Source organism: Phoenix dactylifera, chromosome 5 (genome assembly GCF_051530095.1).
Source record: "Phoenix dactylifera cultivar Ajwa chromosome 5, Ajwa_hap1_PhDact_Kaust_v1.1, whole genome shotgun sequence".
NCBI classification, from domain to species: Eukaryota; Viridiplantae; Streptophyta; class Magnoliopsida; order Arecales; family Arecaceae; genus Phoenix; species Phoenix dactylifera.
Genome location: NC_143194.1, coordinates 35,799,213 through 35,814,787, shown reverse-complemented (window position 1 = coordinate 35,814,787; position 15,575 = coordinate 35,799,213). Strand labels below are relative to the sequence as shown.

General features: G+C 40.1%; 2 protein-coding genes across 14 annotated transcripts; one reads left to right on the top strand and one right to left on the bottom strand.

The window, feature by feature from the left end:
- The first annotated feature begins 66 nt into the window (after positions 1–66).
- LOC103713455 (transcription factor KUA1-like) lies at positions 67–2,226 on the top strand. Its single transcript, XM_008800395.6, has 3 exons — positions 67–509; positions 1,107–1,303; positions 1,385–2,226. The coding sequence occupies exons 1-3, from the start codon at positions 206–208 to the stop codon at positions 1,745–1,747; spliced, it is 864 nt and encodes a 287-aa protein (XP_008798617.2). The 5' UTR covers positions 67–205; the 3' UTR covers positions 1,748–2,226.
- Positions 2,227–3,853: 1,627 nt separating this feature from the next.
- On the bottom strand, positions 3,854–10,424 carry LOC103713454 (K(+) efflux antiporter 6-like). 13 transcript variants are annotated; one of them, XR_001879808.4, is made up of 10 exons: positions 10,045–10,351; positions 9,134–9,177; positions 7,879–7,937; positions 7,648–7,726; positions 7,429–7,490; positions 7,274–7,349; positions 7,021–7,100; positions 6,443–6,514; positions 6,275–6,358; positions 3,854–4,103 (listed from the first exon to the last, which is right to left on the bottom strand). XR_001879808.4 is itself a non-coding variant. In XM_088722637.1 (10 exons), exons 1-10 carry the CDS (start codon positions 10,259–10,261, stop codon positions 4,160–4,162), a joined length of 804 nt encoding a protein of 267 aa, XP_088578763.1. In that variant the 5' UTR covers positions 10,262–10,400; the 3' UTR covers positions 3,854–4,159. The 13 variants fall into 13 exon arrangements, 12 of the variants coding, with proteins under 12 accessions (XP_088578763.1, XP_008798611.2, XP_088578762.1 ...); XM_088722637.1 differs by having other exon boundaries at positions 3,854–4,195; positions 7,026–7,100; positions 10,045–10,400; XM_008800389.5 differs by having other exon boundaries at positions 3,854–4,123; positions 7,026–7,100; positions 10,045–10,399.
- Between the last annotated feature and the right edge of the window lie 5,151 nt (positions 10,425–15,575).

Here is a 15,575-nt window from a genome sequence, read left to right as displayed (position 1 = left end):
GTTTGAGTATCTAGACAAACAAGTACTAGTGGGTCTCCGTTAGTGACACAATAATCCATGATATGAACGTAACCACAAATAGGGAATTCTCCAACCAATCCCTCATTCTCACCTACTCTTAATAACCCCCCATCCAAGGGGGTGGTATCAAGTCTGTGCGTCTCCAAGTGAGCGTTGGTCTTTGAAGTTGGGATTCCAGGGGTTGATGATGGCAAGGAAATGCTCTTATTGCGGGAAGAATGGGCACAACTCAAGGACTTGCAGCAGTCCAAGAAGTCTAGGGGGTGCTGCTGGACTGAGGCTCTTCGGCGTGCAGCTTCACGTAGCTTCCCCCATAAAGAAGAGCTTTAGCATGGAATGCTTATCTTCTTCTTCTTATCCTGCCTCTTCTTCCTCTTCCCCTTCGTCATCATCTTCTTCTCTCGCTTCTATGGAGGAAAACGCTGACAAAATTTCTAATGGCTATTTATCTGAAGGCCTCATGGGCAGGGCACAAGAGAGGAAGAAGGGTGAGTTATTAGAACACCATCCTTAACTCCTCGAATTGTCACGGTGTAAGCATTGGAAATGTGCCGAAATTCTTAGCATAACCTATGAACCTGCATGCACAAATTGATTGCACGTTGATCTTCTTTAAGTTTCTTATGCTCAATATATTGTTTTGATTCCTGATCGATCAGCTGAACCTAATATATATACGCTGCATCAATGATTTGCTTTGCTTATCTAATTCGTTCCTTTGCCCTTTCATTTGATATTCTGATCGCCTACGTTACGTTTTGTAGCTGGCCATTTATCCAAAGATCATCTACGTTTCCTTTTATCCATACATTGAATTTGGGGTTTGTTTCACTGCAAACCGAGTGGTAGATGATTTTTTTTTTCCCCTTAAGATAATCTATTCGAGGAAATGCTCTTGTTTCCTTCGCTTCTTTCTTAATTTGTTACTAGTTGCCGTGTCTTTTGTTTCTTGGTTTCCTGATCTTTTCCCAGCTAGGCTTATCTTAGCTAAGTTTCAGCTACTGCTGCTCTTTTAATTTCCGGCAGAACTTAAAAAGTTATCGTCCGAGCTTTTGGATACTTAAAAAGGTTTGAATGGTCCTCAGGAGTTCCATGGACTGAGGAAGAGCACAGGACATTTCTAGCGGGGCTTGAGAAGCTTGGAAAGGGAGACTGGCGAGGAATCTCACGGCACTTCGTGACCACAAGGACTCCAACCCAAGTTGCGAGCCATGCGCAGAAGTATTTTCTCAGACACAACACCCTTCGCAAGAAGAAGCGTCGATCTAGCCTCTTTGATGTGGTACACATTAAATATTCTCAATTGCTGCCTCCTTATGGAAGCCAGTCCAGCGTTAACTGTTCTCATAAATCTATGTTTCAGGTTGGGAGTCGAGAAAGGACAGTTCCATATGATGACTCCTCCAGGTTAAGAGATCAGTCCTCATCTGAGCTAGAAATTCCTACTCCGACAGCATGCCATAAAGCTGGTGCCAGGACCACAATCAGACTTGATGCATCAGAACAAGAAACCCAAATGCCTTCGAGTCTTAATCTGATGTCCACCTGCGCGGTCTCAGTGAGCACATCTCCAAGTATCATGTCACGATCATCTTCCTCGATGGCAGAGGCTCATATTCAACTCCAAGAGCCTGATTTGGAGCTTACCATTGCCCCTATGAGGCAGCCGAATCGAAGTGAAGCATCCCCAAGCTCTCTTTTCATGGGGACCATCAGAGCTACCTGAGTGGCTGGGGGGCAAGATATACGGAAGAGATTCACCAGGCGAAGCGTATTAAAGTTATCGAGGATCGTACTGAGGAGCAAGGTTGAAAGAAAACGCCATTTCAGCCATATGTTATTGGGTGTCGTGTCACATATGAATATATATGGTCATATGTTACGAATATAGAGATGGAATAAAGAGATTTTTGCGCCGCTTTTGCAAGATCACTGTTGCTTGTGGAGCTCGTTGAATATATTAGAAGCGATGCAGGTAGGATGCCGTCGTTATCAGTAATTTGGAGCCGTTGGAGGTGAAAGATGAGCTCACAATATTCGGAGCATTTCACATGAGAAGGACAAGCAATTGTTTGATGCATGACTTTCACTTAACCTCGTCCCCACCACTTTCAACTTGGGATAAGGCAGACAAAAGTGTAATCCAACTTAAATTTCATGAAAGCATTGGCTGCCAAGATTCCTATCAAGAACATCTTCAACAAATTCCATTTTGAGATTGCATCTTCTTTTCTAATTTTGTGGCTTGAATGTATGCATAAACTTTCTCCTTTTGAGCATCCATCTAGGAAAAATAGTGAATGATTAAGTGCCTCATCCTGCTATGTCAACATTCTCTAGTAGGCTTCAAACGAGTCGAACTTGCTTAAGCTTCTTAACACATCATGCTTCAACTCGACGAAATCCATTGTAATTTTAAGCTTGTGGTTCTTTACTTTTATCTTATCAAGCATACATTTGGATCAAACATGGATCAGGGTTTTGAAAATGAAAGCACTCCTTCTTTTCATGTTTGGAAGTGCCAAAGAAAAAAAAGAATCCCCAACCTTGTTCGGTATCATTCACCCACGTATACTCATCGATCCAGACCGAGCATCGCAATCAAATTAGGAGACATGCTCGAAAGCGATCAGAAGGGCCACCTTATAATTTCGTGCAGCCACAAGCGCCGGGGGGATGATAAGGTCCATGCCACGTATAGGGTCGTGCTTCGACGATGGAAAGTTTGTAAAATGGGACAGGTACGTTTGCAGGATCGGGACCTGTCAACCGTTGTCCTTTATAATGACAGGTGCCCGTCAAGATGAGGTGTCCCTGAACGCATCTTGCTGCAATGGTCGATGCCACCAGCCTAGTGGCTTCCAAATCCAAAATTATATGGTGAAATCTGCGTATGGATACTGCCCATGTCATTTTCTAGAAAGGCAGATATCTTCTCTGGGGTTCCCACTCCCTCTTCCTTTCCTTTCTTTTATTTCCGGGTACATTGTCCTGGGCTCCGGTTAGCGTTAGATATTGTGTAATGTCTCATGTCATAATCTTATATTGACTAATAAAAAAAAAGTACTATATAGATTTATTAGTTTCAACCAATCTTTCTCGTAGCAGTTTGAGCTTCTAGACTGTGAGATTGGGACAAATGGTATTAAACTTAGATCCGTTGTATATCAAAATCTTTATTAGTTATATAGGCCTTTCATTAGAGAATACTAGGCTGAAGAACTCAGAAGAAGAATCAGGTAGGGCCGAATATAACTTGGGCGATAGGTAGGCCATCTTCTTTTGAGTAAGAGCCAACCATGATGAGGGCATTATAAGGTTGATTGAGAAAGATTGTCATAATTTTGCATTGTCTAATAAAAGAAATGTTATTTAGGTTTATTTGTTTGGACCAATCCTCCTCCTAATAAGTAATATACTTTTATAGTTTACATTAATGTGCATATGCACAGCCATCATAATATATTTATCCATCGTACAACTGGTTCAGTAGGTAAATTGGGTTTACCAATGACCTCAGTCCTATGCTCACCCTGATTTCAGCCGGACTCCCTCTCATACTAGTTTTTATTAAAAAAATCAATATTATTTCTTAAATATAGATAAAGTTCGTATGCCTTTTTTTTTTTTTTTTTGATGAAGAGGGAGGCAAAGCCACCCGGCTTTATCAGAAAAAGGAGAGTTTACAGAAACTAGTTATAAAGGATTTGCAAGATAGAAAAATATAAAAGAGTGATAAAAATTTTTTACAAAGGATGATGATCTGTAAGTAGACCCGTTAAACTATTCAACAAATTGAACAATCTCATAAGTAATTTGAAGGATCTCTGTATCTTCAATGTGCAAGTAAAGAAATGCTCAATTTATCTTATATATTGACTGAATAACAGTGCATACACAAGACCAAAATTCATATCCTTTCTCACATATTGATTATTGTGACACATCAATGCAAAGAAATACTCAATTCATCTTACTTATTCGTGAAATTGTAAGCAAATTTAGGAAAATACCACAGTTGTTGAAGACATAGACAAGAATGCACCTACAAACACCCCCTCAGAAGTTTTGCCCCCACATAACTGCAATAGAGGAAGGCATGCTAAAATTGTCAATGGTACCACATTTTGGGTAAGGGTTATGCATCAAGGATGGCAAAATATATGTGCAGTGCCTGTAGCATGTATATCAGGACAAATATGTTAACAAGTCAGAATGCTGCATACTTCAAAGTTCAAACATTCAAACAGACACGTTAAATTTAACTTACAAACCTTATAATACTAATCTTCATACCCTGGGCATAAGATGTCAACAATTCTAAGCAATCAAAGTGGAAAACTTCCCATTTCTATTGACAGTAATCACTTTAAGTTTATGAGTAAATGGATTCATTATTTGCAATGGAACGAGAAAACTGTACTCAATCAGATATGGTTACAACAATTCGCTATGGACTCCTTCAAACACAATCTGGGGAATGTAATAACCTAATAAGCTAGTACCAGATGACCAAGACTCAAAGTTGAAGGGTCATTAGAAGATAAATATGGCATATCCATCTGTAGTGCACTATGTAGCAAGGTGCAAGGCTCCACAGGTGAGGCATATGAATGAAGCACTAGATACAGCTCAAAAGCCAACAAGGGCAGCCTAATGCATGAAGCTCTTGCATTGCAGGGTCTAGAGAGGGTCAGATGGATGCAGCCTTATCCCTACATATCGAGAGGCTGTTTTTCTATCTCGAATCCGTAATCTCCGGGTCACAATGTAAAGGCTCACCTCTGGTAAAGAAGTCAAATCTTTGCAAGATAAGGTGCAAATATGCACGCTAAAGTTCTGACTCCATTATAAACCATGGACTAACAAAATAGTGGACCAAGATAAAGTTCTTGAGATTGCAACATGGGCCCCCTATTCTTCTGTGCATGTGTGTGTGTGTGGTTTTTTTTTCTTTTTCTTTTTTTTGTTTTTTGTAAGGAGGGGGGAGGAGGGGGGGGGGGGGGGGGGGGGGATCATTCAAAAATCAAGGAAATACTGAGTGAAAACACCCCAGATTTTTAGGTTTCTTAATCTGTCAAACACTTGGTAGATATTTTGACACTCTTTGACACCTTAACCATCAAATCAAGACCTCAGCACCATAACATGTTTATTCTTAACCCTACATAAAGCTGTCAATAATATTTAGAGAAGGAGTGTCGATCTTATATATTTACAGAGCGACCATCCAATTAACAAGTATGCAAACATCCATACATATTGACCTGAACATCTGTAACATACATATGTACCCGTGTCTGATTTCTTTAAAGTTTGTGTGCCATATTCTTCTGGACATCCGGGTACTTAACATACAGATAATGCTCAAAAATAGATAAAGGTAGCTATAAACAGAAATAAGAGTTTATTAAAGTTCAATGCATATAAAGTCGAAGGGTTTAGGTTTTTAAGGGGTAATCATTGTCATTGCAAAGTGGTATAGTCACAAATTGGCAAAATCAAAGCCAGGATGCCACAATTAGCATCAATTCAAGGTAGCAAAGAAATGAAAAAGGCAGTGACACCTTCTATATATTGTTCAAGCAGTGGCCACAGTTACAAAAATAATCAAAATAATAGCCCACAACATCTAAATAGTTCAAGCAGTGGACAAAGTTGCAAATATAATTAAAATGAAAAAGTTAACAACACCTCTATAGATGGTTCAAGAAGCGGCCAAAATTGCAAAGATAGTCAAAAACTCAAAATAATAACCCACAACACAAACAGATCACAACTCATTCTCCCTTGAGTGCTACCTCAAGAACCCCAAGAGCCTGCTGGGACCATGGTGTTTTCCAGCACTGCTCAGCAGCCTTTCACAAATTCATGTAATAATTTAATGGATAAATTCCAGCACTGCTCGTTATTATGTCCTAATTCAATCTGAAAAATGGGTAAGGCCAATGGATGAACTAGTGCTATCTAAAGCCTCACAAAAAAGTCAACTTGGGTGGTGATGCTAAGAAAATTCATAAGCAAGTGAGAAACTACTTGAATAAACTGTCTTCTTGTGCTGGCGTGCAGCCACTATTGCAGCCATAAGGTTCCCACCCTCCAAAACACAAGTGCATGTACCTGACTCTATAAGGCAACGCAGACACATTACTTAAAAAGCTAAAAATCAATTTGCATGCTAATGCATATGATGATTAGTGTTTAGAAAGTACATCAACCATGAAAAAGTATAAATAGGAAACCAGAAACATACTGATGCAGCTGCACCACACAAACACATAAACAATACAATTTGAAGCAAGCCCCCAAGAACAGCAACTGCCCGAACAACATGAAGCTGTAAATGCAATGATATCTAGCATTAGTGTCTAGTTATGCAAATTGCCAAACAAGCAGAACAAAAATCTTTCCTGCAGGATACCTTTGCTGCAAAGAATTCCAGGCCCAATGCAAAAAGAAGAAAAATAACACCGAACTGAGCTACTGTTTCAACCTATAAGAAAGAGTGTCAGTGAAAGAAAAATGATGCAGCGAGTTGTAAATAGCATGCACCGGAAAAAAAAAAATAATGATACATCACATGCAACTTGTTAATACAGCAGAAAGGAATGATTTGCTGATAAATAAGAACATATATAAAAACAGCTTTTCTAACATTTATATGAGGCATGCATTGCAGAGAGTTATCTGCTACCAATAAGTTTTTCCCCTCTTTCACACTTAACAAGCATCTAGCACTCACACTCCACTTCAGGGAGGTAGTTTCAATGCTTTTGTTTTCAGCAATCTCCGCCATGTCAGCAAGAAACTCACCAAGAGATAAATTAAAACATTAGAGCCTGTTTTGTTGTTTCATATACATGCTTTAAGGTACTACTCAAGACAAGAATATAAAGGAATAAATCAATGAGATAAAAGGGAGACTAAGCAATTTGCAGGAATAACAAAAATTAAATAAAGATAATAGCAACAAGTACAATTTCATAAAAGTAAAAGCACCTCACTTGCACCATTTCACTGATGAAGCTAAAACCTCCAGGTCCAATGACAGATCCTGCAAGTAAGTATCCGGTAATCACCTGCAGTGATTCTTGAATTTGTTAATAACTTATGAACAGGTAGATTATCTTACCGAACATAGAAATTTTCAAGTACCCAACAGAATTAAATTCCCAGGAAATTTATGAATACTAAAAAAAACAAATCAAATAACTATTCAGAAAAAAATAAACTATTTTTTTCCAGTACCCACCGGTTGTCCAGCACGAGCAAAGGCAATCCCACCGCAGGTTGCAGATACAATGATCACTACAAGATCAGATATCAACCTGCATAAGTTTTCCCATTTATGTCAGACCAAAAAGTTGTAGCGATCTTGATTATCAGCTCATGAATCAGCAGTCATACCTCAGATCTAACTGTAGAACAGGATACTTTGACTTGGGGTTTGATATAATAAAAACATTATCCTGGAGAGAACAAACATTTTTATGTACCACATGAAAGCATTCTATAAGTCAGTGGTCAAAATAAACAAATTCAAATAGACTGTGCAGCAACGCACATTCATATATTAGATCTAAGAACAAGCCTTGTAAGTTCCAGGTGAAATTATAAAAAGGATACCTTGCGAGCTATTAAGGTAGGAGTATCCTCTGCTAGGTTTTCATTATCCAGGTTAAAAACATCATGAAACTGAAATAACCTGGAAATGAAGTATGGAGAATGGAGAATTTGAGCTTTTAATGACTGCTGTACCTCTAGCATCCAGCCAATGAAACAAAGAAATAAACTATTTCCGAAAAAAATAATAATAATAAATGTTAAGACAAAATTTTGCATGATAGAAGCAGATACTTCTCCTCTTTGGTTTCATTTTTCTTTGGTGTAACTCTAGCTACCGTTTCCAGAACTGCCTGGAAAATAAAGAAGTAAAGAGAGAAAGCAAGATAAGCTCATTAATTCACCATTATAATCAAAATTTTACACAAGCAATACTCACAGAAATGGAGCTAAATTTCAAGGCAACATAGTAAACAACCTAGGAAGATGAGCATTCTGTTCCATATATTAATGTTATCAAAGCATGCTGTTTGACATATTAACAACCAAAATAGGAAGACCAGTGCTTCAAAAAGAAGCAGCATTATTCAGGAAAATAAATTTGCAAGGGATACATTATAGAGTTATTTCAAGAAAGACATCACAAAATTAAGTTATAAACCCTCAACAGAAATAATTAATCAAATGGTACAATACAAATTACTTCTGAAAGAATATCGTCTGCAGCAACATGAAAAAATTAAAATTATAAGGACAACATCAAGAACTAGGAGCTTAATGAATACCAACAAGTTTGATTCAATGGAAAGTGGAGTGAAAATCAAGGTATAACAAATTTAAATCAATATAGCAGTTTATATGACAATGATTTATTAAAAATACACTTGAATGCTAGAAAGGCCATTATATAGCATTATTATAAGGGATATAAAGCATACACAATACCAACACTTGTACGTGGTTGTCTGCACTCACAATATAAAAGAGGCTAACCAAACTGGTCGAGCAGCACCATTATTTACTACTGGCCATCACTTAAAACCACAGTAATGGTTACTTTCAACTTATAAAATTTCCTAAAATTCCATATTAGTCACATGATCATCCACTGCCAATTTCAGCATATTATTCCACATCCGTTAAGACAAGTGTATTAAAAGAAAGGCCAGGAGCTATAAATACCACTACCCCCCTCACTCACTGATGAAATAACGGCACAAGATTGCAACAAACTATAAAATTATGTTATCAATGACATGAATCAGCCAGATTCAGCACCTGTATCAACCCTCAGTCAGTCCAAAAAATTGCCATCCACAATTTAGTAACAAAGATTGGAAACAACAAGACAGGTCGAATGGAATTTCAAAGCATCCAGCAACATCTAACAACTTGGAATTATTAATTAAAAAACAAATTAACCCACGGGTTTCATATTTGAGCCATCATCAGATAGAAGAATGAATGCTAAGAAATGCAGGAAACATCAACACTACATCTAACTAATATACTATATATCCAAAGTTCCATTTTGTGCGAGAATAGAAACCTGTTTCTCAGCAACAGTGTTGTTAAAACTGCCCGCATCAGTCTCTGCAAAATAGAGCAAACACATAATATAATCCCGCCTTATCTGGATTCAAGAATCTCTTATTAGATGTTTAATCAGACGAAACTCTGCAGTGCATCAGACAATATCCATGTAGAGTGATGTAGTTACTCAAGAGAAGAAAATATTTTCTGATGAACTTATAAAGCAATCAAAATGTTCTTCTTCGTTTCTTTAATAACCATTACCATACGACAGAGCGTCAGAAAGCAAGTTTAGAACAAGAATTACCCCAAGTCCAAGTATCCGGGCATACTCCAGTGCTATTTGATGATTTCTGTGTTAGAATTTAAAAAAACACTCAATCATGATAGTATTTTCTAAGTTTCATGTATCAACCAACAGATGAATTTAGAAAAGCAGTCTCAAGAACGTCCATATTACTCCCAACCTTACCGACTCTGCAAGAGGACTTGGACGAAATGTAGACATCAAACAGAACAAAACCGAAAGCAAAATTGACACAAATTCTTCGAAAAAGAACCCCATCCTTCCCAGAAAAAAAATAAAGAAATGAAATTTTGACAAAAAAATTCCAAGAAATCGTCGCTGGAAACAAATAGGAGAAACGACCCTCAATCTGAAATATCCAAGATTTCTCACTGGATCAGTTATTCAATTCAACACTAATTCAAGAAACAGCCACTCAGCGCTAATTCAAGAAACGGCAACCTCGACCCCAATTCAAGAAACAGCAACCTCGACACCAATTCAAGAAACAGGAAACCTAGATTCTAAACCCTACTAGTCTCCCTACTGCATCACAATAAGACTTCAAGAAGTCATAGAACGGAGAGCAGAAGACCAGGAAGAAAGAAAAAGCAAGAGGGAGGAGGCCTAGATCTACAAACCTCCACCGCTCTGCTCGCTCTCCGAGAACTCCTTCTGGAGAGCCCGATCGATGATGTCCGCGAAGCTGCCTTCCTTCCCCGATCCGGAAATCGAGACCTCCGTCGCATTGCTCGCCTCCGCGCCGCCGGCAAGAACAGGATAGAAGAGCATGGCAAAGACGAAGATGGACACCAAGAAGAGATGAGCGCCGGCGGGAGGAGAAGCGCCGCTCCTCATCGCCAGAGAGAGAGAGAGCAGGCTGGCGGAGACCAACGGGAGAAGTCTCAAGGAGGAACGGTGAGAAGGAGGGGGAGAGAAGGGAGAGTATTTATATTGCCGGGGGATTGGAGGGACACGTGGTCTGGTAACCACCCCGGCTACTTGATGAGCGTAGATGAGATCCAGTGAACCGCCAGATGGGAGAGCCATCTAACTTTGGCGGAGCACCGGAACCGGATTTTGCCGTTATGCCCAAAATGTCCTCGTTTTGTTCGCATACGTCTTAGGCGGTTGGTTTGTGCCGCCGTCGTCAAGCGCTGTTTGACGGAGGGTCCATGAGGCGAGAAAGAAGGGAAACAAGCCAGGAGGAAGGATCGAACGGTCCGTATCTACTGATGCCTGAGATCGGACGGTTGGGGGACGTCGCGATTGGCGAGAGGTGGACAGATGGGCACCTGGGATTTTCGAATGGGACTGCGTTGAGGTGTACTGCTCCACCGAGTGCAGTTCCCCTTTAACCGGTCACAGTGGGAAGTCCAACCGTCCGATGAGAATCAGATGGGATTCCTTGCAAAGAACTCACACGAGCCACCAAGGTGGTAGCCTAGTGCTACTGGGCAGCAATTCTAACCATAAGATCCCAAGTTCGAATCGCTGCGGCAACGATTAAATTGTGGACCGAAGCTCATTACTTTGGCCACTGCTTGGACTTGTGGTGTAGGACCGCTCTTGAACCGCTAGTAGCCGGGGTGGTGCCGGGTGTGACGTACTCATACGTGGGACTCGAGCCAGAGCTCAGAGGAGTAGCTGAGCCGGGCCTATGGGTGGGGAGGGTATGAGTCAAACCGGTCGGGATGCCCAATACACGGCCATTTCTGCCTGCATCGAACATTCTCCTGGCGGGGCGGGGGCCCAGTGGGGGTTGCTACGCGGGGGTGGGCTTGTCCCTTCCTCCCCCCTATCCCTTTTCTTTAGCCAAAAAAAAAAAAAAAAAACTCACACGAAGGACGGGTAATTTGGTTCATAAGGAAATAATTGACAGGAATTGCGCAAGTAGAGTTGGGCACTGGGCCGGGCCGCCCACGGCCCGGCACGGCCCGCTTGCTACAGTGCCGGGCCGTGCCTGGCACGGCCCATTTGAGAGGGCCGTGCTGGGTCACAGGGTACTGGCCCGCGGGCCTGGGCCGGCACGGCCCGCGGGCCAGCCCGGCACGGCCCATAAGGGCCTGGGCCGGGCTGGCCCGCGGGCCTGGCACGGTCCGGGCCTGGGCCCGGCCCGGCCCGATAAAAATTAATGCTTCATAAATTTTCTAAAAAAATTAATAAATATTGAAAACTAAGGATTTATGAATATAAAGCCACCTTAATGGTGGGGGGTTTGGCATAGACCCCTACCAGTTTATTAATTTAAATCAAAATGGTACATGAAGGGAGGTTTGGACCTTGGTCTGACCTCTAGAATACAATAAGAAACTAAGAAAGGGCCGAGGTTTGGACCTTGGTCTGACCTCCAGAATACAATAAAAATATACAATTATAAAAAATTAAAAAATCTTACTAATCATCAGTGATTCAGTGAATCAGTATTCACTCTTCAGTCTTCAGTCTTCAGTCTTCAGTCTTCAGTAGTGTTTGTATCATCATCATCAGAGGATGTTGTATTATGTCCACCTTTATCTTGAAGTCTTGCCTCAGCATCCAACCAATCCTTGAAGCAGAGAAGCATCTCCACCGTTTCGCCCGTCATCCTACTTCTCTTTTCGTCAAGAACACGCCGACCTGCACTAAAAGCGGATTCCGATGCTACCGTGGACATCGGCACAGCTAAAATATCGCGTGCAATTGCAGACATAACAGGATATTGATTTCTAACACTCTTCCACCAAGATAATACATCTAGATTCTCTATTTGATTTTCATCATATGCAGACTGAAGATCATTTCGTAAATAAAATTCTAGTTCACTACTTAAAGATGAAGAAGATGAAGAGGAACTTGAAGCATGTGTGTGTCTTCTCTGTGCAATGAATGAAAAAATAGATGACGAACGAGAACTACTAGAAGAAGAAATAGAAGTTTGTATTTGTGTTCTAGATCCACGAATTTTTTCATCATATATAGCATAAATATCATAAAGAAGTTGTTTTACCTCATCTTTAGCAGATTCAGAATCTTGATTCATATTTTCAGAATATGCATCAAGTAAAATTAGCACGCCATTTAATTTAACTCTAGGATCAAATACAGCAGCTAAGTTATGCATAGGACATATCTTGTCCCAATACTCATTCCATTTAGATTCCATTAGGTCAATAATAGGCATTAAAACATCATCATATCTATGTTCTGCAAATTTTTGACTAATTATATATGCTTGTTGTAAAAATGAACATGAAGTAGGGTAATAAATACCAGAAAGAACATTGGTAGCATTATAAAAACTAAGCAAAAAATCTTCCAAAATTTTTCCTTTATTCTAATCAGTTTCAGACAATGTAAAGCCTAATCCACGATCATTAATATATGCACTTAATAAGTTTTTATATGGGTATGCATCATGTATCATGCTATATGTGGAGTTCCAACGAGTAATTACATCAAGTTTAAATTTTTTAAACGTTTACCATGATTTATGCATAATTCCTTAAATTCTTGAAGTCTTGATCTTGAAGCATGAATAAAAGAAACTGCATTTCTAATTTTTGAAATCACATCTTGAATCATGCCCATGCCAGCTTGAACAGAAAGATTTAAGATATGACATGCACATCTAATATGCAGTAAATTTCCATCTAATATGGGATGCAATGAGTCTTTTAATAATGCAACAGCAGAATTATTATTAGATGCATTATCAAAAGTAATAGACATAATTTTATCATTAATATTATATGAACATGCAGTTTGATAAATAATATTTGAAATTTGTTGCCCAGAATGTGGAAAATCAAAAGCACGAAAAGCAAGAATACGTTTATTTAATTGCCAATCATTATCAATATAATGAGCAGTAATGGCAATAAAACAATTACTACCTACAGATGCTGACCAAATATCAGAAGTTAATGAAATTTTTACATTTAAAGTAGAAAGTGTTTCAATTAAATTTTGTTTCATTGCTAAAAAGTTGGTCATAGCTACTCTTCTAAATGTACGCCTACTAGTTCTTTTGTAAGCAGGTTGTAGGTTTAATTGAACATATTCTTCAAAATTAAAAGATTCACATAAACTAAAAGGTAATTCATCCTTAACTATCCATTTTACAAGTGCTTTTCTTTGATTTTCATGATTATATGCAAAATTACCTACAAGTAATCCCCCTTGTATATTAAGGGTACTTTGAGTTTGAGCATGAGAATCATGCATCCTATGACTCTCTTGATGTCTTTTTAAATGCCCTGTTCCCCCACTACTACTACAACTATAAAGTTTGGCACATTTTTTACATCTAGCTTTCCAGACTCCATCAACCATAACTCTATCAAATTCATTCCATACAGCACTAGTCCTCTTACGAAAAGAGGTTTGATCTTCACTCGGTTCACCAGTTCTAGAGGAACTCGGAACATGGGGTTGGGGATTAGTTTCTTCTCCCTCAGAAACAGGAATGCCAAACTGACTTTCCTCAAAAGATGACATATCTATGATTAATTCAAAAAATAAAAACTAACCGCAAGGAGGAATTGAGTAGAGGGTCGGAGGGCAGAGGCAGAGCCGAGATTCCGAGCTTCCTCTTGTGCTCTCAACAGAAGCGACCTTCTCTTCTCAACAGGAACCTCCTCTTGTGTAGCACTTGAACAAACTAAAAATTAAATTGCTAGAAGAGCACTTTAGAAGAGAGAAATAATAGCAATAGAGAAGGAGAGAATGAGAGGTTTGGTGTGGTGAGAATGAGGGAGGAATGGGCTATTTATAGAAGCCCAAATTTTTTTTCCCAAAATACCCCTCAATTCAGCCGTTATTGGACTGTTGGGAGGGGTAAAATAGACTTTTTTCCAAAAATAGCCGTTGGAAACGGCTATTTTCCTCCCCCCTCTCCAGACGGGCCGTGCCGGCACGGCCCGTCTGGAGCCGTTGCGGGCCGTGCCGGCACGGCCCGTCTGGAGCCGTTGCGGGCCGTGCCAGGCACGGCCCGTCTGAAGCCGTTGCGGGCCGTGCCTGGCACGGCCCGTTTGCGCCCGTTACGGGCCGTGCCTGGCACGGCCCGTGGCGTGCCGTGCCCGGCCCGGCCCGCCAATAGACGGGCCTGGGGTCGGGCCGGGCTGGCGTTCCGTGCTGGACGGGCCGTGCCAGGCACGGCCCGCTTCATAAGCGGGCCGGGCCAGGCACGGCCCGTTTAGTCCTTTGGCCCGGTGGGCTTGGGCCGGGCCGGCCTGGCACGGCACTATGCGCAAGTGCCATCAGAGGACAGCATCAGGCACGTGGCCGTTGTTTTTGGATTTGTACGGGGAGATGAAAAGACAGTGCCACATGGGAGAGAAACGAGTAAGACGTGGAAGCTATCGCATTGCATGTCTTTTTCTTCCCTTAGAGTTCCGAAAGAATCGAGGCTTCTGTCACTGGTAGATTAGTTGACTAAAGATTTCTTATGATTTGCTTCAGACCGAGATATTTTCTAGAAGGCTAATGCTATGCAGCTCTTATGAAGCACCCGCTTCAAGCAAAAAAAAAAAAGAAAAAAGCTATGCAGCTCCTATTACGTGCACAAAAATGGTTTTCTTAACCGCGTGATTGGTGCAATTTTCAAATTATTGCCTTCCCATCTACATAGAATGGATGCTCCGGCTTCATTTTTCTATATAGAACTGCTCTACCATTAAATATTGATAAGAAAAAAAATCATATTTCCACTAGAAATCACAATCGAATCAGATTAGATACGAATTAGGTCAGATGCAAGTCAGATCAAAAATTCATCGATCTGCATCTAATCTATTCATTAAACAAATTGAAAACTCAAGTTTGAATCTAAGTGGTTTATTATGTTCGAGTTTTAATTTAAAAAAATAATTTTTTTATTTCTTAAACTTTAGTTGTTTATTATATTTCTTCGGTCAATTAAATAGAGTATATAAATATACTTCTCTAAAATTAAACAAAAATAATACAATCCGATTTTTCTTTTTCTCACTAATACTTTGTCTTCCAAGAATTTCTTTTACAGACAGATTGTTTTTCCGCCCTTCAATCTGGGCATCTGAAGGAGTCGGTCGGATCAAGCCTCCCAGCGATCGTGCTTGTTAGAAGAAGATCGGGCTGAATCGGATTATTGTACTTTAGGGACGAGATCGCTGCAAACCTGCACATAGAGGACGAATTATGTTTCTAGGAC